This window comes from Bombina bombina, chromosome 1 (genome assembly GCF_027579735.1).
Source record: "Bombina bombina isolate aBomBom1 chromosome 1, aBomBom1.pri, whole genome shotgun sequence".
NCBI lineage: Eukaryota > Metazoa > Chordata > Amphibia > Anura > Bombinatoridae > Bombina > Bombina bombina.
The window spans coordinates 1,151,623,307-1,151,649,449 of NC_069499.1; the positions used below are offsets into that span (position 1 = coordinate 1,151,623,307).

At 39.8% G+C, this 26,143-nt stretch overlaps 1 protein-coding gene across 3 annotated transcripts in view; it reads right to left on the bottom strand.

The window, feature by feature from the left end:
• The window catches only part of LOC128646139 (alanyl-tRNA editing protein Aarsd1-B), a 192,509-nt gene that overhangs the window by 29,120 nt on the left and 137,246 nt on the right, over positions 1-26,143 (bottom strand). For all 3 annotated transcript variants that reach the window (XM_053699573.1, XM_053699574.1, XM_053699577.1), the window contains 4 exons: positions 15,772-15,829; positions 14,603-14,759; positions 13,620-13,736; positions 4,298-4,428 (listed from right to left, as the gene is read on the bottom strand). In XM_053699573.1, the coding sequence (XP_053555548.1) occupies positions 4,298-4,428; positions 13,620-13,736; positions 14,603-14,759; positions 15,772-15,829 (463 nt within the window). The remainder of the gene's footprint in view (positions 1-4,297; positions 4,429-13,619; positions 13,737-14,602; positions 14,760-15,771; positions 15,830-26,143) is intronic.

Here is a 26,143-nt window from a genome sequence, read left to right on the forward strand (position 1 = left end):
CCTGGAGAAGAATAAAGATTTAGTAATCAAACCTGCGGACAAGGGAGGAGGCATTGTAGTCCTTGACAAAGTTGACTACAATGCAGAATGTATGAGAATCCTGTCTGATCAAGATACCTATGAAATACTTAATAGTAACCCTGTGGTCCGATTTAAGGAAGAGATTGATGATATCTTGGGAGAAGCTCATGAGAACAACATACTCAACAAAGAATTTCGGTATATAGGAATTAAACACCAATTACACCAGTGTTCTACTATCTACCCAAGATACACAAGTCACTTCACCACCCACCAGGAAGATCTATAATCTCCAGGATTGGCTCCCTATCTAGTAACCTATCGGAGTACTTAGATAAAAACCTTCAAAAGTATGTTGTGACATTACCTTCTTACATACGTGAATCCACACAAATACTAAACATTCTGAACAACATAAGTTGGGAAGAAGGGTACCTACTCGTGACCTGTGATGTAGCTTCCCTCTACACCAGTATACCACATGAAGGTGGTGTAGAGGCGGTACAATATTTTCTAAACAAAGATGAGAGCATACCAGATACACAGAAGACATTTATCCTTGAAGGGATCTCTTATATACTAACTCACAATTATTTTAACCACAATGGCACCTTCTATAAACAGCTGTGCGGCACAGCCATGGGGACCAGGTTCGCGCCTAGCTATGCCAACTTATACATGGGCAAATGGGAAACCATTTTCTGGGACTCCTGCCCAGCAGGCGCGGACCTGGTTTCATATCATCGATATATAGATGATATTTTGATGGTATGGAAGGGCACAAGAGAAGACCTGGAACATACCATTGTTGTTATGAACAATAATATTCATAATCTCAAATTCACCTATGAAATTAGTAACTCAGAGATCACATTTCTAGATCTTAGGATCACAGTCGAAAACAACAAAATTAAAACATCAACATATTTTAAACCTGTGGACTGTAGTCATTATATACACATCAACAGCTGCCACCATTCCAGGTGGAAAAGGAACATCCCCAAGGGACAGCTACTCAGACTAAAAAAGAATTGCTCAGACCCTGAACTATGGGAGACACAAGCTGAGACTCTCAAAGCACGCTTCATAGAAAGAGGTTATGAGGAAGAAATGATCGATAAAGAGATTGAAGAAGTCAGAAAACGGGATCGTAAGGAACTGCTCCAATATAAAGACAAGAGAAATAAGACATTGAATGACAAGAATACTATTGATGTAGCATTCATCACGCAATACTGTGAGAACCGACATCTAATAGAAAGAATAATTGAGAAGAATTGGCCGCTATTGAAGAATGACGACACCATAGGGGAAATACTGGCAGACAAACCAAAATTCATCTATAGGAAATCAGACAACTTAAGGAACATGCTATCACCTAGTGTTCCACGCTCAAGAACAACAGGAACACAAGATGTCTTTGGCAAAATAATCAAAGGTTTTTTCCCTTGCATAAATTGTAAAGCGTGTAAAAGAGGTCTTAAGATTAAGAAATTCAAATCTAATCACTCTAAGAAGGAACATCTTATTAAAGACCTAATAAGATGTACCAGCAAAGGTGTAATATAGGTAATCCAATGCAGCTGTGGACTGCAATATGTGGGCCAAACCTTAAGATTACTAAAAGACAGGATTCGAGAACACATCTTACAAGTCGAACATGGCAACACTGAAACTGCCATGTATAAACATTTTACCACTCACCATAAATGCAGTCTCAAAGATTTCAACTATTATGGAATCCAACAAGTGAAACCGAATTGGAGAGGTGGTGACTATGAAAGGAGACTTCTTGTAGCCGAATCAAGATGGATCTACGAACTTGACTGTCTTTACCCAAAGGGCCTCAACAATAAGGAGGACTTATCCCATCTATTACATCTGAAATAAATGACTTTATATACTCAACACCTGTCACACTTTTTAATAGGCACGGACATTTATATGAAGAGGTTACTCCCCCTATCCTCATAAACTTACCAGAAGTCCAGGTCTTAATAATTTTACCAGTATATAATACTAAAGTATATATAGACCTCCCTTTAGAATAATTATTCCCATTTGATGAATGGTCAGGAGGCACAATCCCCCTATTCTTGTCATTTTTTGGAGCTAATGTTTTCATAATTATATTATATTGATCTCTTTATTATTATATTAATTATATTATATTGATCTCTTTATTATTGTCTAGCACTCAGATATAGTTATACATTAACAGACAGGTCATAATTAGAATGACCCATCCACACTTCAAATTATGTATAAGATTTATACCTACAGAACCCTTATATATAATTGATATCTAGGTCCTATTATTTTCTAATAGGACTATACACAAGACACAGATACTACATCATAGGTTCACGGGAAGAGATTTATCTTTAATACCAGGTGGAAGATTACAGTTACATATTTTATAAAAAGGATTAAATATCAATTATAAAACGTTTTTATTCAGTACCATAATTACTAATATCCAATGATGTATACCAATTAATCGATAGTAACAAGAGCCACAATATACCTTTTCCGTTTTGTTCCCAATATAAGAGATGTGCACTGATTAATACACCAGACATATGTTTACCCCCTCATAGGTCTGTTCCGGTTTTGACGAAATATACTGATTTCCGGTTTTTCGTCAACTTCCAGTTTCGTCAACATCCGGTTTCCATCAACTTCCGGTTTAGCGGCGGAACCGGATATCCGGTTTTTAGCGCAATAAGGTAACTAGCAATGTTACAGGCATTAAGATACACATGATGGCACTACAAGTTGACCACTACTATAATATGACAAGATGGGCCAAACTAATTATTTTAATATCGTAAAGGGATATACACAATCTCATTAACAACTAATATTCCCCACTTCCGGTTGAATTCTACTTCCGGTTCATAAGGTCACTTTTTGGCGCAATTGGGGCAATTTTGGCGCAATTTTCTAATCCAAACAGGTATATAACAAGCTTTCTCACCAACCATATATCAGTCTTGAAAAAGGCCCTATTGGTGGGCCAAAACGCGTTGGCATATATGGTGAGTTTTATTCCTATAATTACAAGCATATTTTAAACAATACTACTCTATGTTGTATTTTTTTCTTTTTTCACAGGGATTGGATTTTCTATATATTTTTTAACAGGATTTGTTTTTTGGTCTTTTTGTTTCTCATATATTTTTATGAAGCTTATTTTTTATGAAGTTTGTTTACATATTTTTATTAACCAGCGTTCACTGTTTTTGACTTTCTGATATACGACATTTTTGCTTTGTTTTTATTGGATTTTTCACTGTTGGAACACTTTTTATTATTATCACAATATTGGATTTACATACGTGCTTTTGGATTGACATTTGGATCACAAGGATATTCTAATCTACTCATATAGATTGTTTCTATTGTTTTTTTTTTTGTTTGTTTTTTTTTGGATTTTTGACACATATATTTTTCATTTCTTTTTGATATTTTTTATTGACATTTCCACACATACTTTTTTCACCGGATTCACTTTTCACAAGACTTTCAATCTATTGTATTTTTTCTATATGTTTTTATACATGTTTGATACATAATTTCCACTGTATATCTCATTGATTTTTACTAGACATCGCACACAGTCACTTATTGTATTTTATTGTATTTTCATTTATATTACTTTACTGTTTTTACTTTTCTATTTGTCCTTGAATCAATATTAATGCCATTTTTGGATTATTTTTATTGCAATTGTTTTTATTGCAATCGTTTTTATTAAGTATCATTGTCCTTGCATCAATATTAATGCCATTGTTGGATTATTTTTATTGCAATTGTTTTTATTAAGTATCATGGATCCATATACTTTTATGCTTTTTTAACCTGTGATTTTCTGCTGTTATTATATGTGATATTAAACTTGTTAAATTGTATAATTTAAAGATCCCTTTATTATACCACTGTAGGATCCTCATAGTGTACCAAACTGACACTTTTAGTCTATACCCTACATTTAGACCTAGCCTTTTATTAGGCGCTCCTAACACACCCCATCTCATAGTTATGCTTTCCAACAAAGGATCCCAAAGGAACAAGGTACATTTTCTAACAGTAGAAAATGTAGAAGAATGCTTTATCTACGCCATGAAAATTCAATTATGACAAATCAGAACATTAAGATCATGTTACCCTGATATATACATAAGTGTTTATCTTGCAAATACATAAAATATTGTTTTCTATTTGACCATAGGAGAGAAAACAGATTGTGCAGTTAATAAAACATGAAATTTACTTTAGAAGGGATGTTAAGGCCTTTTCAGTGCCGTAGCTCCGAGCTGCATGTTTCAGAACTCTTTCTCCTGCCAGGAAAATGAGGTTGGTCTTGTTCTTTTTTCCTTTCTCTGTACCCAAAATCTTAATTACCTAGAAAAATGAAGCGGGAATACACTTGTGTTATTTAATAGTGTTCATTAGCTTTTTCTTATATGTGCCATGACTTATTCATTTAATAAATACCTTTAACCTGCAAATCTTTTTCCCAAAATATAATCAAATAAACTGCATAAATGTTATATTCGCATATTACTAAACACAATGTGAACATTTAAAGGGACCCAAAATTTTCCTTTCATGATTCATATAGAATATGAAACTTTCATTATTTGAATAGAGCACACAATTTTAAACATTTTTTCAGTTCCCTTCCATTATCTAAATGTACACAATCTTTCTTACACACTTTGAGGCACCAGCTCCTACTGAGCATGTGCAAGATTAGCAGAATATACGTATATGCATTTTGTGATTGGCTTATGGCTGTCACATGATGCAGTGGGAGGGAAAATAGAACTAACTTTAAAATTTGTCAGAAAGAACCGGCTAGCAGCCTTGTACATTAGCTCTGCAACATCAGCTCTAACTCAAAGGAAAAATAAGGCCGTCAGCTGTTCCACACACACACTCCATGCTGGGCAAAAGTCTGTGCCTCTGACCAACCCCTGCCCCAGCCGGACTTATTAGTGTGTAGGGCTCAGGATCATCGCCCCTACTCCCGAGAGGTCCGTCACTGCACAAGGCGCAAAACTGCCGGTGCCATCTTGGAGAGGAGGCACTGCTGATCGCAACACTCACTCTCCTTTGCTGGACTTTTCAGAACTGCATTGGGGGGAAAAAAAACAAAGCAGACACCGTTTATACCTGACCGCCTGCATCCTGTATAGGTTTGCTTTACACCACGCCGGAGAGAGGGGTAACGAACTGATGGTAGAACCTTTCCTGCCTGCTTGAATATAAGTATATTGCTGCACACTCTCACCCCAGACAAACCATTTTCCCTGGCTGATGGCATTGGATACTTTCCTACTTTAGCTGCTCCAAATGTACTTGCCCTCACCTTAGCAGCATTGGGAACCATGTTGCCTATTAATCCTCACGATACATTACGCTGTGTTAAAATACAGAAGGGGAATAAACCTCACTGGGAGTAGGGGGGAAAGTGGTCAGCAGCTTCATGTAGAGCATAGTCACACACACCCTGCTCTCCCTTCGCCCCCCGCAGTAGTGAGGGTCTCAGACAGATCTACATGCTGCTAGTGACTATTATTAGCATACACATGGGATACAAAGCTCTATATAAACATATATGACTGCAGCTGAACAACATAAGGCACTGCCAGAAAAAGATTAGAAACTAAGCTGGCATCAGAGCAGAGAATAGGGCTCTGTCTCAAATATCAAATCATAAATATTAAATTAAATAAACCCACAGGACTAGTAAAAACATAATTTATGCTTACCTGATAAATTTATTTCTCTTGTAGTGTATCCAGTCCACGGATCATCCATTACTTATGGGATATTAACTCCTCCCCAACAGGAAGTGCAAGAGGATTCACCCAGCAGAGCTGCTATATAGCTCCTCCCCTAACTGCCATTACCAGTCATTCGACCGAAAACATGCAGAGAAAGGAAAACCATAGGGTGCAGTGGTGACTGTAGTTTAATGGAAAAATTACCTGCCTTAAAGTGACAGGGCGGGCCGTGGACTGGATACACTACAAGAGAAATAAATTTATCAGGTAAGCATAAATTATGTTTTCTCTTGTTAAGTGTATCCAGTCCACGGATCATCCATTACTTATGGGATACCAATACCAAAGCTAAAGTACACGGATGACGGGAGGGACAGGCAGGCTCTTTATACGGAAGGAACCACTGCCTGAAGAACCTTTCTCCCAAAAACAGCCTCCGAAGAAGCAAAAGTGTCAAATTTGTAAAATTTGGAAAAAGTATGAAGAGAAGACCAAGTTGCAGCCTTGCAAATCTGTTCAACAGAAGCCTCATTCTTAAAGGCCCAAGTGGAAGCCACAGCTCTAGTAGAATGTGCTGTAATTCTTTCAGGAGGCTGCTGTCCAGCAGTCTCATAGGCTAACCGTATTATGCTACGAAGCCAAAAGGAGAGAGAGGTAGCCGAAGCTTTTTGACCTCTCCTCTGACCAGAATAAACGACAAACAGGGAAGACGTTTGTCGAAAATCCTTAGTTGCCTGTAGATAAAATTTCAGGGCACGGACTACATCTAGATTGTGTAGCAGACGTTCCTTTTTCGAAGAAGGATTAGGACACAAAGATGGAACCACAATCTCTTGATTGATATTCCTGTTAGTGACCACCTTAGGTAGGAACCCAGGTTTAGTACGCAGAACTACCTTGTCTGAATGAAAAATCAGATAAGGAGAATCACAATGTAAGGCAGATAACTCAGAGACTCTTCGAGCCGAGGAAATCGCCATTAAAAACAGAACTTTCCAAGATAACAACTTGATATCAATGGAATGAAGGGGTTCAAACGGAACCCCCTGTAAAACATTAAGAACTAAGTTCAAACTCCATGGTGGAGCAACAGTTTTAAACACAGGCTTGATCCTAGCTAAAGCCTGACAAAAAGCTTGAACGTCCGGAACTTCTGACAGACGTTTGTGTAAAAGAATGGACAGAGCTGAAATCTGTCCCTTTAAGGAACTAGCGGATAAACCCTTTTCTAAACCTTCTTGTAGAAAAGACAATATCCTCGGAATCCTAACCTTACTCCATGAGTAACTCTTGGATTCGCACCAATATAAGTATTTGCGCCATATCTTATGGTAAATCTTTCTGGTAACAGGCTTCCTAGCCTGTATTAAGGTATCAATAACTGACTCAGAAAAACCACGTTTTGATAAAATCAAGCGTTCAATTTCCAAGCAGTCAGCTTCAGAGAAATTAGATTTTGATGTTTGAAGGGACCCTGGATCAGAAGGTCCTGTTTCAGAGGTAGCGACCAAGGTGGACAGGATGACATGTCCACTAGATCTGCATACCAAGTCCTGCGTGGCCATGCAGGCACTATTAGAATCACTGATGCTCTCTCCTGTTTGATTCTGGCAATCAATCGAGGAAGCATCGGGAAGGGTGGAAACACATAAGCCATCCCGAAGGTCCAAGGTGCTGTCAAAGCATCTATCAGAACCGCTCCCGGATCCCTGGATCTGGACCCGTAACGAGGAAGCTTGGCGTTCTGTCGAGACGCCATGAGATCTATCTCTGGTTTGCCCCAACGTCGAAGTATTTGGGCAAAGACCTCCGGATGAAGTTCCCACTCCCCCGGATGAAAAGTCTGACGACTTAAGAAATCCGCCTCCCAGTTCTCCACTCCCGGGATGTGGATTGCTGACAGGTGGCAAGAGTGAGACTCTGCCCAGCGAATTATCTTTGATACTTCCATCATTGCTAGGGAGCTTCTTGTCCCTCCCTGATGGTTGATGTAAGCTACAGTCGTGATGTTGTCCGACTGAAACCTGATGAACCCCCGAGTTGTTAACTGGGGCCAAGCCAGAAGGGCATTGAGAACTGCTCTCAATTCCAGAATGTTTATTGGTAGGAGACTCTCCTCCTGATTCCATTGTCCCTGAGCCTTCAGAGAATTCCAGACAGCGCCCCAACCTAGTAGGCTGGCGTCTGTTGTTACAATTGTCCAGTCCGGCCTGCTGAATGGCATCCCCCTGGACAGATGTGGCCGAGAAAGCCACCATAGAAGAGAATTTCTGGTCTCTTGATCCAGATTCAGAGTAGGGGACAAGTCTGAGTAATCCCCATTCCACTGACTTAGCATGCACAATTGCAGCGGTCAGAGATGTAGGCGTGCAAAGGGTACTATGTCCATTGCTGCTACCATTAAGCCGATCACCTCCATGCATTGAGCTACTGACGGGTGTTGAATGGAATGAAGGACACGGCATGCATTTTGAAGCTTTGTTAACCTGTCTTCTGTCAGGTAAATCTTCATTTCTACAGAATCTATAAGAGTCCCCAAGAAGGGAACTCTTGTGAGTGGAAAGAGAGAACTCTTCTTTTTGTTCACCTTCCATCCATGCGACCTTAGAAATGCCAGTACTAACTCTGTATGAGACTTGGCAGTTTGAAAGCTTGAAGCTTGTATCAGAATGTCGTCTAGGTACGGAGCTACCGCAATTCCTCGCGGTCTTAGTACCGCCAGAAGAGCACCCAGAACCTTTGTGAAGATTCTCGGAGCCGTAGCCAATCCGAATGGAAGAGCTACAAACTGGTAATGCCTGTCTAGAAAGGCAAACCTTAGATACCGGTAATGATCTTTGTGAATCGGTATGTGAAGGTAAGCATCCTTTAAATCCACTGTGGTCATGTACTGACCCTTTTGGATCATGGGTAAAATTGTCCGAATAGTCTCCATTTTGAACGATGGAACTCTTAGGAATTTGTTTAGGATCTTTAAATCCAGGATTGGCCTGAAAGTTCCCTCTTTTTTGGGAACCACAAACAGATTTGAGTAAAACCCTTGTCCCTGTTCCGACCGTGGAACTGGATGGATTACTCCCATTAATAAAAGCTCTTGTACGCAGCGTAGAAATGCCTCTTTCTTTATTTGGTTTGTTGACAACCTTGACAGATGAAATCTCTCTCTTGGGGGAGAGTATTTGAAGTCCAGAAGGTATCCCTGAGATATTATCTCTAGCGCCCAGGGATCCTGGACATCTCTTGCCCAAGCCTGGGCGAAGAGAGAAAGTCTGCCCCCCACTAGATCCGTTCCCGGATCGGGGGCCCTCAATTCATGCTGTTTTAGGGGCACCAGCAGGTTTCCTGGCCTGCTTGCCCTTGTTCCAGGACTGGTTAGGTCTCCAGCCTTGTCTGTAGCGAGCAACAGATCCTTCTTGTTTTGGAGCAGAGGAAGTTGATGCTGCTCCTGCTTTGAAATTCCGAAAGGAACGAAAATTAGATTGTCTAGCCTTAGGTTTGGCTCTGTCTTGAGGCAGGGCATGGCCTTTACCTCCTGTAATGTCAGCGATAATTTCTTTCAATCCGGGCCCGAATAAGGTCTGCCCTTTGAAAGGTATATTAAGAAATTTAGACTTAGAAGTAACGTCAGCTGACCAGGATTTTAGCCACAGTGCTCTGCGCGCCTGAATGGCGAATCCGGAATTCTTAGCCGTAAGCTTAGTTAAATGTACTACGGCATCTGAAATAAATGAGTTAGCTAACTTAAGAGCTTTAAGCCTGTGTGTAATCTCATCTAATGGAGCTGATTCAAGTGTCCCTTTCCAGAGACTCAAACCAAAATGCTGCTGCAGCCGTGACAGGCGCAATGCATGCAAGGGGTTGCAATATAAAACCTTGTTGAACAAACATTTTCTTAAGGTAACCCTCTAACTTTTTATCCATTGGATCTGAAAAGGCACAGCTATCCTCCACCGGGATAGTGGTACGCTTAGCTAAAGTAGAAACTGCTCCCTCCACCTTAGGGATCGTTTGCCATAAGTCCCGTGTGGTGGTGTCTATTGGAAACATCTTTCTAAATATCGGAGGGGGTGAGAACGGCACACCGGGTCTATCCCACTCCTTAGTAACAATTTCAGTAAGTCTCTTAGGTATAGGAAAAACGTCAGTACTCGACGGTACCGCAAAATATTTATCCAACCTACACATTTTTTCTGGTATTGCAACTGTGTTACAATCATTCAGAGCCGCTAACACCTCCCCTAGTAATACACGGAGGTTTTCCAGCTTAAATTTAAAATTTGAAATATCTGAATCCAATCTGTTTGGATCAGAACCGTCAGCCGCAGAATGAAGCTCTCCGTCCTCATGTTCTGCAAGTTGTGACGCAGTATCTGACATGGCCCTAACATTATCAGCGCACTCTGTTCTCACCCCAGAGTGATCACGCTTACCTCTTAGTTCTGGTAATTTAGCCAAAACTTCAGTCATAACAGTAGCCATATCCTGTAATGTGATTTGTAATGGCCGCCCAGATGTACTCGGCGCCACAATATCACGCACCCCCCGAGCGGGAGATGCAGGTACTGACACGTGAGGCGAGTTAGTCGGCATAACTCTCCCCTCGTTGTTTGGTGAAATGTGTTCAATTTGTACAGATTGACTTTTATTTAAAGTAGCATCAATACAGTTAGTACATAAATTTCTATTGGGCTCCACTTTGGCATTAGCACATATAGCACAGATGTCTTCCTCTGAATCAGACATGTTTAACACACTAGCAAATAAACTAGCAACTTGGAAATACTTTTCAAGTAATTTACTATAATATGAAAACGTACTGTGCCTATAAGAAGCACAGAAAGAGTTATGACAGTTGAAAGTTAATAAACTGAAAGGTTATAGCATCAAATCTTTGTAAAAAACACAATTTTAGCAAAGGCTTGTTCCCATTAGCGAAGGATAACTAACCCTGATAGCAGAAAAAAAAGTTACAGAAATAAACGTTTTTTATCACAGTCAACTACAATCTCACAGCTCTGCTGTGAATGATTACCTCCCTCAAAACAAGTTTTGAAGACCCCTGAGTTCTGTAGAGATGAACCGGATCATGCAGGAAATACAATGAGCTTCTGACTGAATTTTTTGACCTTCCCCTCACACACAACAGTGAGAGAGATCAGTAAACTGTCATAAATTAAATAAAACAACTGCCAAGTGGAAAAAATAATGCCCAAAACATTTTATTCACCCAGTACCTCAGAAAATGAAACGATTTTACATGCCAGCAAAAAACGTTTAACATAAATTAAGTGTTATTAAAGAGCCTGTTGCCAGTCCCTGCAAATTAGGCTAAAGACTTATGCACACAGTATAATTAATTCCAGTGAAGTGCCATTCCCCAGAATACTGAAGTGTAAAATATACATACATGACAGCCTGATACCAGTTGCTGCTACTGCATTTAAGGCTGAGTTTACATTATATCGGTAAGGCAGAATTTTCTCATCAATTCCATTGTCAGAAAATAATAAGCTGCTACATACCTCTTTGCAGATTAATCTGCCCGCTGTCCCCTGATCTGAAGTTTACCTCTCCTCAGATGGCCGAGAAACAGCAATATGATCTTAACTACGCCGGCTAAAATCATAGTAAAAACTCAGGTAGATTCTTCTTCAAATTCTACCAGAGAAGGAATAACACACTCCGGTGCTATTATAAAATAACAAACTTTTGATTGAAGGTATAAAACTAAATATAATCACCATAGTCCTCTCACACATCCTATCTAGTCGTTGGGTGCAAGAGAATGACTGGTAATGGCAGTTAGGGGAGGAGCTATATAGCAGCTCTGCTGGGTGAATCCTCTTGCACTTCCTGTTGGGGAGGAGTTAATATCCCATAAGTAATGGATGATCCGTGGACTGGATACACTTAACAAGAGAAACAGGGTGTTTTGTGTTCTTCAGTTTGCTGTATAGGTGAAGCATTGTCAATTCACAAATCTTACTTCAGACGCCATCTAGTGGCCCTAGTTCATCTGTACAGCTATTTGTCAACTTGAAACGCTGCAACTCTTGTTTTAAAGTGACACTACGTGATCAGACCATTTCGCTACAGTTGTAACTTGCCCCAATCTGCATTTTTCTCTGTACCATCTCAAATTTTTCCTTTTAATATCTCATTGTGCACGCCTGCGACATATCACACTATTTCTTATGAAGGTGGATAAATATTTCAAGAGTATACCTACCACCCTGGAGGAGAATCTGAGCTCTAAAACCAAACAGGCAGAGCCATCTAGCAGAAGTACACTCAGAGATTTTGCCGTCTCCTGACACAATACCACTTCCTGTGTGCGATCCTGATCTGCTCCTATAGGAGCTTAAAGTATTTTTTCCTTCCCAAGATGGAGTCTCTTCAGTCAGAGATGGACACTCTCACCACAGGAATTTGTCAATACTCCGCTAGACTTACTCACGCAGAGAATCTCTGATGTCGAAGACAGGCAGATCTCCACTTCCAACTCCATCAGTCACTTATTGAATAAAACCAAGTTCTTCAGGAGAAAGTGAAAGATCTTGAAAATTGCAGCAGGCAAAATAATATTAGAGTAGTCTGAGTTCCAGAATCCGTCAAGCACAAAGATCTGCTGGAATTTACCACTTTGACTCTCCCTACACTCCTTGGCATGAACCCAGACCACTTACCTCTGGACAATGAAAGAGCTAATTGAGTGGGACCTGATAAGGGCCTGGCCGCATCTTCCATTAGACCACAACAGGTTATCTTCAAATGCTTAAACTAGCAAGAGAAACTTTCACTGCTGAAAGCCTATAGGGCACGTAAAACAGATGTTCTTTATGAAGAACACAGATTACTGATATTCCAGGACTTTTCTGCTGAAGTCACAAAACTGTGTAAGGACTTTGCACTGCTTTTCTCCAGGCTTAATGAGCAGGGAAGGCAGGAGGCTCTTCTTTATCCAGCGAAACCACACTTGCATACCACTAGGGGCCCAAAATTCTACCGCACTCCGAAGGAACTGCAAATCTATTTGGCCGCAGAAGGTCAGCAACAACAGACAAATAAATTATACTCACCTTCATTTTGTGCCAGAACTATCTTCTAAACCTCTCCGATATGAAGAGATTGATGACTTTGCTCATACCCCTTCCTGGGTTAGAACCTACCCCTACGCCTTTAACTCATGATTTGGGCCACACTGGGGTGCAGCAGCGGTAACGGTCTCATCCCTCTGGGGATCCAGTTGCTTGCATATTGTTTGTTAGTTAATGGTCTTTTCACTGGCTTCCTTTTTATTATGCCTTTACTGATTATGCTATTCTCATGTGTTTAGTGGTCCTTTAAACAACTTTCTAATTTACTTCTATAATCAAATGTTCTCTTGGTATCCTGTAGAAAAACAGGGATGTAAAACAAGGAGCGTGCACGTGTCTGGAGCACAGGCTTGCAAGAATCCATTTGCAATAGCACTAGAGGGCAGCCCTATTTCCTGCCATGTAGAGCTTCAGACACCTACATAGGTATATTTTCAACAAAGAAAAACATAGGAACGAAGCAAAATTGATAATAGAAGTAAATTGAAAAAAAAAATTAAATTGTATGCTCTGTCTAAATCAAAAAAGAAAACTTTGGGTTTCATATCCCTTTAACATTAACTTTAGCGTTTATGCTAAAACTACTATGGATTTCTGCCGGACAGAAGGAAGATCATTTGTGTCATGATGTAACTAGAATGGATATTTCTGTAGTTATGTGAAATAAATAATGTGCAGTGTCCTGTAGGGTGCAATGCGACAGCACCTGTAAATCACTGAGGTTTGAAACGTGAGTGCCACAGCACATGTTGGCATCAACTCCATCAATGTCAATTATTCTGACCGGCCCAGCATGGTCATCTGGCAAACCCCGACTCCTAACCTGTGAAAGATATTTATAATCACTTAACAGGGGAAAGACAAGAAATTTATTGCTACTTATCAACTACAAGAGCCTATATTGTGTCATTAGCCCTTTTTATACTAGTAGGTTTTTTACCAGCATCATTTCAGTTTAGCCCAACTGATATTACTGTGGGGGTCTTTAACACAGACTATAGTGTATTTGTGACTTCATTAACTTTATGTAAATGCAGAATTTCCATTTTTCTTTAGTTATGTGAGTTTTTTTTCTGATAAGCGACAAATTGAATATTAAAGAATACAAATATTGACATTCAATAGTGTATAATAAAACAGACAGAATATGCATTTAATACATGTTCTGTATATACTACATATGCACAGTGATATTATGATATTAAAGACAATAAAAACAATATCATATACGGGTCAGTCTACTGCCCTGTTTAATATAAGATTATTATTATCATCGGGTATTTGTAAAGCGCCAACAGATTCTGCAGCGCTAAATGACATATCTTGGCACTCACAGAAATCAGTCAAATGTACCAGAGAAGTGCAAAGCAAACTATATAATAGTTGGTCTATAAATATAATTATATAGGCAAACATGGACAAGACTGTACCCACAGACTAGACTGGCTGTGTACCCATGCCCTGGCAACAATTTCTGAGCAAACTGGGTGCATTTTCCATAACTAGGGCAACATTCTCACTATAATAGCTTTTAACAATACTTGCAGCTTGCCACTACGAGGTTGCACTCTGTAAATGTAGGTGTTCAAAACCTGGTAATGGACTGCCCTCATAGACAAGACTCATGTTTCACAGATATTTTATACAGATACAATGTTCTGTTATTGCCATAAGAAGATCTCATCTTACCTTATCAAACTCAGGATCCTCCACTGAAATCACTCTCACAATGACAGCTACACGCTGACGGATCTTCTCATTCACAAGCTTCTCTATAGTTTCAGTCTGTTCATTTGTGACCGTCGGAGTGTCCAACTCAATGAAGCTACGCTGGCGCCCAAGCTCCCTTCACATAGAAAAAAAGGGCTATTCTGATTTAATGAGAAGTATTATTTGGGATATTATTATATTGGGATATAAGCATGTGCATATTGCTGCCTTGCATGTACAGTTATGTAAAAAAAAAGTTCTATTGGATGCAACATCTTGCCATTTATTGCTCTACCAATGTATCATGAACATACATGTGCTTTATATTAACTCTACAAAACTGATACTGGTTCCTAGCAACACCTCCTGATATAACAACACCACAACATGAAGATAGAACATCCTGCACTAGAAAGTTCCTAGGAGAACATGTGTTTCTATCTTGCCATCAGTATAAAGGGTTTTCTGGATATATATATTCCAGCTACATGTAGTATTAGTGCTTTTATGCACAAAATGTATATGGGACTGATTATTTATCTTTCTGCAATGATTATGTATGTGGAACTACTAGCCAAATATATGCTATCTTTATTCAAGAATACTACTTATCTACATTCACTCTGTATATGGGATTGCTGGCTACATGCCTTCTGTCAGTATATCTATTGGTTATATAACTGCTCTATTTACTGTATGAAGCAGCTAGAAATGTATACCACACAATATGTTGTATTACTGACTATATGTGTGCCCTCAACAACTGCAATTACTGTCATACATATTAATATGGATTCTAGGTAAATGGCTGCTTTCTATAGGCTTGATTACAAGTGGAGCACTCGAGCATTAACATCGCTAGACTAGGTTATTTTGGGGAAGTCAGGTTGCGTTTGGATTACAAGATGAAAGTAAACGAAAACCCAACACATGCAAACAGTTGGACTTAGAATATCGCAACCACGTTAACGTATTCTCCCATAGACTTTAATGGAGCACGAAAAATTAAAAAAACAGCCATACTTCTGCACTAATCCGATCACGTTTATTATTCAAGTGCGCTAAACCCAACATTAATTATTAATTAAATAATATTTAAAATAAAAAATAATAAATATTACTGATATATTTTAATGACCACAACTCACCAAGATGTTGTCTTGAAGCCGTACAAGGAATCAGCAATGGCTGTGATCAGGTGCTGGCCTGATAAAGAAGTAAACTACCATATTAGATTTATGTTGTTCCTGACAGAGTTATTTGCTACAACTGCCCCATACATGACTATGTAACAGTTAAAGGGACAGTCTACACCAAAATGTTTCTTATTTAAAAAGAAAGATAATCCCTTTATTACCCATTCCCCGTTTTTTTATAACCAACACAGTTATATTAATATACTTTTTACCTCTGTGATTACCTTGTATCTAAGCCTCTGCAGACAGCCTCCTTATCTAAGTGCCTTTGACAGACATGCAGTGTAGTCAATCAGTGAAGGCTACTAAATAACTTCACGGGAGTGAGCACAATGTTATCTATATGACACATGTGAACTAGCACAATCTAACTGTGAAAAACTTTCAAAATGCTCTGAGCTAGGAGGCGGTTTTCAACTGTTTAGAAATCAGTTTGAGCCTAGCTAGATTTAGCTTTTCAAAAATACCACCAAGGGAACATAGCAAATTTGATGATAAAAGTAAATTGGAAAGTTGTTTAAAATTGCATGCCCTATCTGAATCATGAAAGTTTAGTTTTGACTTTACTGTCCCTTTAAGTAACTGAAAGGCCAATACTACAGTGGTCATAACAGAGACCTTCTGGCAATGAAAGCATTCATAGGGTCACAGAATATTATAAGCATGCACTGTTAAAGAGGAGGCACTCGGAATGCATCCATTTCTACCATGTACATAAAAATATATTTTTAATAAATAAAATGTAAGGTTAAAGGTTAAAGTGGTTTATTGTATTATGATGCTACACACCTCAAAAACATAAATACAAAAAACATAATTTATGCTTACCTGATAAATTTATTTCTCTTGTGATGTATCGAGTCCACGGATTCATCCATACTTGTGGGATATTCTCCTTCCTTACAGGAAGTGGCAAAGAGAGCACCCACAGCAGAGCTGTCTACATAGCTCCTCCCTTAGCTCCACCCCCAGTCATTCGACCGAAGGCTAGGAAGAAAAAGGAGAAACTATAGGGTGCAGTGGTGACTGAAGTTTTTTAAAAAAAAATATACTGCCTGTCTTAAATAAACAGGGCGGGCCGTGGACTCGATACATCACAAGAGAAATAAATTTATCAGGTAAGCATAAATTATGTTTTCTCTTGTAAGATGTATCGAGTCCACGGATTCATCCATACTTGTGGGATACCAATACCAAAGCTTTAGGACACGGATGAAGGGAGGGACAAGACAGGTAGCTTAAACGGAAGGCACCACTGCTGAAAAAATATGAAGCGAAGACCAAGTCGCCGCCTTACAAATCTGTTCAACAGAAGCCTCATTTTTAAAAGCCCATGTGGAAGCCACTGCTCTAGTAGAATGAGCAGTAATTCTTTCAGGAGGCTGCTGGCCAGCAGTCTCATAAGCCAAACGGATGATGCTTTTCAGCCAAAAGGAAAGAGAGGTAGCCGTAGCCTTTTGACCTCTCCATTTACCAGAATAAACAACAAACAATGAAGGTGTTTGACGGAAATCTTTAGTTGCTTGTAAGTAGAACTTTAAAGCACGAACCACATCAAGATTGCGCAACAGACGTTCCTTCTTTGATGAAGGATTAGGACACAGTGAAGGAACAACAATCTCCTGATTGATATTCCTATTAGAAATAACCTTAGGAAGAAACCCAGGTTTGGTACGCAAAACCACCTTATCTGCATGGAAAACAAGTTAAGGTGAGTCACACTGTAAAGTAGATAACTCAGAAACTCTTCGAGCTGAAGAGATAGCTACTAAAAACAAAACTTTCCAAGATAGATATGGAATGCATAGGTTCAAACGGAACCCCTTGAAGAACTTTAAGAACTAAGTTTAGGCTCCATGGTGGAGCAACAGGTTTAAATACAGGCTTGATCCTGACCAAGGCCTGACTAAATGCTTGAACGTCTGGGACATCTGCCAGACGTTTGTGTAAAAGAATAGACAAAGCTGATATTTGTCCTTTTAAGGAACTAGCTGATAATCCCTTCTCCAATCCTTCTTGGAGAAAAGACAATATTCTAGGAATCCTAATCTTACTCCATGAGTAACCCTTGGATTCACACCAATAAAAATATTTGCGCCAAATCTTATGATAAATCTTCCTGGTGACAGGCTTTCTAGCTTGAATCAGGGTATCAATGACCGACTTAGAGAAACCACGCTTTGATAGAATCAGGCGTTCAATCTCCAAGCAGTCAGACGCAGAGAAATTAGATTTGGATGCGTGAATGGACCTTGGATTAGAAGGTCCTGCTTCATTCGCAGAGTCCACGGTGGAACCGATGACATGTCCACTAGGTCTGCATACCTACCAAGTCCTGCGTGGCCACGCAAGGGCTATCAGAATCACCGACGCTCTCTCCTGCTTGATTCTGGCAACCAGACGTGGGAGCAGAGGAAACGGTGGAAATACATAGGCCAGAATGAAGGACCAGGGCACTGCTAGAGCATCTATCAGTACCGCCTGGGGATCCCGGGACCTGGACCCATAACGAGGAAGTTTGGCATTCTGACGGGACAACATCAGATCCAATTCTGGTGTGCCCCATAGCTGAGTCAGCTGGGCAAATACCTCCGGATGGAGCTCCCACTCCCCCGGATGAAAAGTCTGACGACTTAGGAAATCCGCCTCCCAGTTCTCTACCCCTGGTATATGGATTGCTGAGAGATGGCAAGAGTGATCCTCCGCCCATCGGATTATTTTGGTTACCTCCATCATCGCTAGAGAACTCCGTGTTCCTCCTTGATGATTAATATAAGCTACAGTCGTGATGTTGTCCGACTGAAATCTGATGAATTTGGCCACAGCTAGCGGAGGCCACGCCTCTCGCTCTCAGTTCTAGAATGTTTATCGGGAGTAGAGTTTCCTCCCGAGACCATAAGCCCTGTGCTTTCAGAGAGTTCCAGACTGCACCCCAGCCTAGCAGGCTGGCATCTGTCGTTACTATGAGCCACTCCGGCATGCGGAAACACATTCCCTGAGACAGGTGGTCCTGAGACAACCACCAGAGAAGAGAATCTCTGGTCTCCTGGTCCAGATGCAGTTGAGGAGATAAATCTGCATAATCCCCATTGCACTGTTTGAGCATGCATAGTTGCAGTGGTCTGAGGTGTAGGCGGGCAAAAGGAACTATGTCCATTGCCACTACCATGAGTCCGATTACCTCCAAACACTGAGCCACTGATGGTTGAGGAATGGAATGAAGAGCTCGGCAAGTGGTTAAGAGTTTTGATTTTCTGACCTCCGTCAGAAATATTTTCATTTCTACCGAGTCTATCAGAGTCCCTAGGAAGGAAACTCTTGGGAGAGGGAAGAGAGAACTCTTTTTTTATGTTCACCTTCCACCCGTGAGATCTCAGAAAAGCCAACACGATCTCCGTGTGAGACTTGGCTAGCTGGAAAGTCGACGCTTGAATCAAGATGTCATCTAGATAAGGCGCCACTGCTATGCCCCGCGGTCTTAGAACCGCCAAAAGGGACCCTAGCACCTTTGTGAAAATTCTGGGAGCCGTGGCCAACCCGAAGGGAAGGGCCACGAACTGGTAATGCCTGTCCAGATAGGTGAATCTGAGGAATTGATGATGATCTCTGTGAATAGGGATGTGTAGATAAGCATCCTTTAAGTCCACGGTAGTCATATATTGACCCTCCTGGATCAACGGTAGAATATTTCGAATAGTCTCCATCTTGAATGATGGTACTCTGAGGAATTTGTTTGGAATTTTGAGATCCAAGATTGGTCTGAAAGTTCCCTCTTTTTTGGAAACCACAAACAGGTTTGAGTAAAACCCTAGCCCTTGTTCCGCTTTTGGAACTGGGCGGATAACTCCCATGGTATGTAGGTCTTCTACACAGCGTAAGAACGCCTCTCTCTTTGTCTGGTTTGCAGACAACTGAGAAATGTGAAATCTCCCCCTTGGGGGAGAGTCTTTGAAGTCCAGAAGATATCCCTGGGACACAATTTCTAAGGCCCAGGAATCGTGAACATCTCTTGCCCAAGCCTGAGCGAAGAGAGAGAGTCTGCCCCCTACTAGATCCGGTCCCGGATCGTGGGCTACTCCTTCATGCTGTCTTAGAGGTAGCTGCAGGCTTCTTGGCCTGTTTACCCTTGTTCCAAGCCTGGTTAGGTCTCCAGACTGACTTGGATTGGGCAAAATTCCCCTCTTGCTTTGCAGCAGGGGAAGCTGAAGCGGGACCACCCTTGAAGTTCCGAAAGGAACGAAAATTATTTTGTTTGGTCCTCATTTTATTTGTTCTATCCTGAGGGAGGGCATGACCTTTCCCTCCAGTGATGTCTGAAATAATCTCTTTCAGTTCAGGCCCGAATAGGGTCTTTCCTTTGAAAGGGATGTTCAAAAGTTTAGATTGTGACGACACATCAGCAGACCAGGACTTAAGCCATAACGCCCTGCGTGCTAAAATGGCAGAACCTGAATTCTTTTCCGATAATTAAGCCAGTTGGAAAGCGTCATCTGTAATGAAAGAATTAGCCAACTTAAGGGCCTTAATTCTGTCCATAATATCCTCTAATGGAGTCTCCATCTGAAGAGCCTCTTCTAGAGCCTCGAACCAGAAAGCAGCTGCAGTAGTTACAGGAACAATGCACGCAATAGGTTGGAGAAGAAAACCTTGATGAACAAAACATTTCTTCAGGAGACCCTCTAATTTTTTATCCATAGGATCTTTGAAAGCACAACTGTCTTCGATAGGTATAGTTGTACGCTTAGCCAGAGTAGAAATAGCTCCCTCCACCTTAGTCCCGCATGGTGTCAGATATGGGAAACATTTTCTTAAAAACAGGAGGGGGAGCGAACGGAATACCTGGTCTATCCAACTCCTTAGTAACAATATTGACAATCCTCTTAGGGAATGGAAAAACATCAGTGTAAACAGGAACCTCTAAGTATTTGTCCATTTTACACAATTTCTCTGGGACCACTATAGGGTCACAATCATCTAGGGTCGCTAATACCTCCCTGAGCAATAAGCGGAGGTGTTCAAGCTTAAATTTAAAGGCCGTCATATCAGAGTCTGTCTGAGGGAGCGTCTTTCCTGAATTAGAAATTTCTCCCTCAGATAACAAATCCCTTACCCCTACTTCAGAACATTGTATAGGGTATATCAGATACGGCTACTAAAGCGTCAGACGGCTCAGCATTTGTTCTTAACCCAGAGCTGTCACGCTTTCCTTGTAAACCAGGCAGTTTGGACAAAACCTCTGTGAGGGTTGTATTCATAACTGTGGCCATGTCTTGTAAAGTAAATGAATTCGACGCACTAGAGGTACTAGGCGTCACTTGTACGGGCGTTACTGGTTGTGACACTTGGGGAGAGCTAGATGTTAAACCCTCATTTCCTTCTGTCTGAGAATCATCTATTACAATATTTTTAAGTGCTAAAATATGCTCTTTATAATTTATAGACATATCAGTGCAAGTGGGACACATTCTAAGAGGGGGTTCCACAATGGCTTCTAAACACATTGAACAAGGATTTTCCTTGGTGTCAGACATGTTAAACAGGCTAGTAATGTAACAAGCAAGCTTGGAAAACACTTTAATCAAAGCAAATAACACTTAGAAAAAAACGGTACTGTGCCTTTAAGAGAAAAAAAGCTGCACAAACTCTGCAAAACAGTGTAAAAAAGCAGTAAACTCAACGAAATTTTTACAGTAGCATCATAAAGCCTTAGTAACTTTGCACAGCTATGCAAATAAACAATTAACCTCTTAATGTAAAAACCGGATTGACAAAACGTCAAAAACCGGTTAAAAACGTTCAGTACCTTGCCACAGCTCTGCTGTGGTGCCTACCTGCCCTTTAGGAACAATTTGTGGGGGAAAAAACTTCTTTACAGCCCTCAAACACAGTAGGAACCTCTGGAGAAGCAGCTGGATGTCTCTGAGGGAAAGAAACTGCGCAACTGAGGCGTGAAAATAGGCCCCTCCCACCTCACTCAATGTTATGGGGCCTAAAAGAAACACAACAGAGTGTTTCTTAAACTAGCCATGTGGGTTAATAACCCTTAAACAAGCCACAATGACCCCTTAAAGTCCCTCAAAAAACGTTATATTTGCATTCTTTATAAAAAACAAAAACGTTTTTTCCTATCAGTGTCACCAGTAACTAATGAGCCCTTTATGCAAGCTGGGATTCCTACTAAGTGCCTGAATACAGCTTACCCTTCCCTCATGGGGATATTGCCAGCCTTTTCTAGAATTAACACGTCCTGTCTAGAAAAAAATAGACTGAACATACCACAATGCAGTTTAGCCTGCAAACCGTTCCCCCAATTGAAGTTTTCCTGTACTCTTCAGCCCTTGTGAGAACAGCAGTGGATCTTAGTTACAAAGTGCTAAGATCATCATCCTCCTTGCAGAAATCTTCATCCCTTTTCTGCCAGAGAGTAAATAGTACACACCAATTTAAAATAACAAAAACTTTTGCTTGAGAAAATAAAAACTAACATTTTTGTCACCACACTCACTTTACCCTTCCTATTACTAGTAGGCAAAGAGAATGACTAGGGGGTGGAGCTAAGGGAGACGTTATATAGACAGCTCTGCTGTGGGTGCTCTCTTTGCCACTTCCTGTAAGGAAGGAGAATATCCCACAAGTATGGATGAATCCGTGGACTTGATACATCTTACAAGAGAAATATGTTTTTTCTTAGTACATGAACATCCATTTTACAAAACAAAACTGGTTATAATAATTGAAACTCTCTATCAGCTACAGCAAGGAAAAAAATATTTTAATGTCCCATTATTGACAAAGCAGTATATCAAAGTTCAATAGAGGACAAACTAGCCCACTGGATCTGGTGAGAAACAGGAATTTTATGACGTACAGGTTTTTCTTACAACTGACAACAGCCATACAATGACTTGTAAAGTATTGTGGTACAAATTGTTGGCTTAAGAAGAAGTAATTTCTCTCTGGGACAGTAAGTGCCAGAATACAAGTGGAGCGGTATTTTGCATTTTCACTTTAGAGAAAACTCCGCTAGAATTATAATTTTACGCTAGTCTGGTTGCGCTGGTATTACAGGTTAAAGGAATAGTCTAGTCAAAATTAAACTTTCATGATTCAGATAGAGCAGGCAATGTTAAGCTACTTTCTAATTTACTCCTATTATCAGTTTTTCTTCGTTCTCTTACTATCTTTATTAAAAAAGCAAGAATGTAAGTATAGGAGCCGGCCCATTTTTGGTTCAGCAACAGGTTAGCACTTTCTGATTAGTGTCTAAATGTATCCACCAATCAGCAAGCACTACCCAGGTGCTGAACCAAAAATGGGTCGACTCAAGCTTATATTCAAATAAAGATACCAAGAGAATGAAGAAAAATTGATAATAGGAGTAAATTAGAAAGTTGCATGCTCTATCTGAATCATAAAAGTTTAATTTTGATTAGACTATCCCTTTAAAAAAAACAAAAACAAATTGCATTAGCGGTAACCCAACTAGCACAAAAATCGGAACTTACAATATCGTGTGCGTGCGTTCCCGTATTCCCCCATAGCAGTCAATGGAGAAAAAAAGGGAAAAAAACCTAACACCATCACATATTCTCATTAGCGCTAACCCAACATGAAAATATGAATATTTCATATTCCAATGTTCTGTAACATGTTTCTTTGTAATATGCGCAAACATGATCTCATACTGTAAAATGCACAAACATTATTTTTATCTACCTAACTGCAAAGGGCTCCAATGCACTTATATATATATATATATATATATACACACAAAAAAATATCAGGATAGCACTCTTCTAAGGTATAATCTAATATAAGATAGCCATGTATATAGAATGCACAGGATAAGGGTCCAATCCAAAAAAAGAACCCAAATAATGTCTAAACAAATGTTATAATCCCTGCACTCAAAAAAAGAAAAAACATCAGTGCAGCAAAGAATAATAATACAAAAAAATGTAATCAACAATCAATGTGAGCTTATAGTAAATAAGCAGCATAGATGAACAATCTAAAAACATTCGGACTGGGCGTCCCTTTTCACACTTGGTGTCTGCTTACACAATGTTCATTGTTGTAGTCGTGCAGGGCTAAAGCAATTAATAGCAAAGTGTGTGATGCAGGCAGCTGTGTTGTTAGTGAAGCAATCAAATTATATAATTATGCAAGGTTCAGATGCAAAGTGTTAAGCAGCTGTGTATTTTGTAACGGTATACCTCCGTGTCACATGTGGCAGTATAGCCAATGATAGTTCTCCAAAGACGGCTATACTAGATGAGCTCACTTTCGTACCATGTATTTTCTCTGAGCAGAGATTTTTGATTCAAAGTGTTATTGAGCCCATTTTCTCCCCAGACACAGTCCTTCAATTGACGAGTTTCGCCTTCCCTATATCATTGGCTATACTGCCACATGTGACACGGAGGTATACGAGCAAGCTAAACTGAGCTGAGATTAGAAACAGGCTATTCTTTACCCATTTTTGCAGTCAATTAGTTTTGCCAAATTGACATTATTAAATGTTTTTCCTCAGTCATGGATTGAGGGTCTTTGATAATGTACGCTGGGTAGGTTGTAGGGGGGTGTGGGGTTTTTTTTTTTTGTTGTTGTTTTTTTTTTTTTCTTTTCTCTTCTCTTCCCCCTTTCTGGTTTCTGTTTGTTTATTTGTTTGTCCCTGTGTCGTCTTCCCCTTCCAGGGGAGAAGGAAGAATTTAAAATCCAGCAGTTAAACTGATTTTTGAGACAATTACTAACTTTAGTACAGAACTTTGTTTTTTCTTTTTGACGAGACTGTATGATATAAAATGCTTTGACCCTGTGTGGTGCAAAAAACATAATTTATGTAAGAACTTACCTGATAAATTCATTTCTTTCATATTAGCAAGAGTCCATGAGCTAGTGACGTATGGGATATACATTCCTACCAGGAGGGGCAAAGTTTCCCAAACCTCAAAATGCCTACAAATACACCCCTCAACACACCCACAAATCAGTTTAACGAATAGCCAAGAAGTGGGGTGATAAGACAAAAGTGCGAAAGCATAAAAAGTAAGGAATTGGAATAATTGTGCTTTATACAAAAAATCAAAACCACCACAAAAAAGGGTGGGCCTCATGGACTCTTGCTAATATGAAAGAAATGAATTTATCAGGTATGTTCTTACATAAATTATGTTTTCTTTCATGTAATTAGCAAGAGTCCATGAGCTAGTGACGTATGGGATAATGACTACCCAAGATGTGGAACTTCCACGCAAGAGTCACTAGAGAGGGAGGGATAAAATAAAGACAGCCAATTCCGCTGAAAATAATCCACACCCAAAATAAAGTTTAAATCTTATAATGAAAAAAACTGAAATTATAAGCAGAAGAATCAAACTGAAACAGCTGCCTGAAGTACTTTTCTACCAAAAACTGCTTCAGAAGAAGAAAACACATCAAAATGGTAGAATTTAGTAAAAGTATGCAAAGAAGACCAAGTTGCTGCTTTGCAAATCTGATCAACCGAAGCTTCATTCCTAAACGCCCAGGAAGTAGAAACTGACCTAGTAGAATGAGCTGTAATCCTCTGAGGCGGAGTTTTACCCGACTCAACATAAGCATGATGAATTAAAGATTTAAACCAAGATGCCAAAGAAATGGCAGAGGCCTTCTGACCTTTCCTAGAACCGGAAAAGATAACAAATAGACTAGAAATCTTTCGGAAATTCTTAGTAGCTTCAACATAATATTTCAAAGCTCTAACTACATCCAAAGAATGCAATGATCTCTCCTTAGAATTCTTAGGATTAGGACACAATGAAGGAACCACAATTTCTCTACTAATGTTGCTAGAATTCACAACCTTAGGTAAAAATTTAAAAAGAAGTTCGCAACACCGCCTTATCCTGATGAAAAATCAGAAAAGGAGACTCACAAGAAAGAGCAGATAATTCAGAAACTCTTCTAGCAGAAGAGATGGCCAAAAGAAACAAAACTTTCCAAGAAAGTAATTTAATGTCCAATGAATGCATAGGTTCAAACGGAGGAGCTTGAAGAGCCCCCAGAACCAAATTCAAACTCCAAGGAGGAGAAATTGACTTAATAACAGGTTTAAAACGAACCAAAGTTTGTACAAAACAATGAATATCAGGAAGATTAGCAATCTTTCTGTGAAAAAGAACAGAAAGAGCAGAGATTTGTCCTTTCAAGGAACTTGCAGACAAACCTTTATCCAAACCATCCTGAAGAAACTGTAAAATTCTCGGAATTCTAAAAGAATGCCAGGAAAAATTATGAGAAAGACACCAAGAAATTTAAGTCTTCCAGACTCGATAATATATCT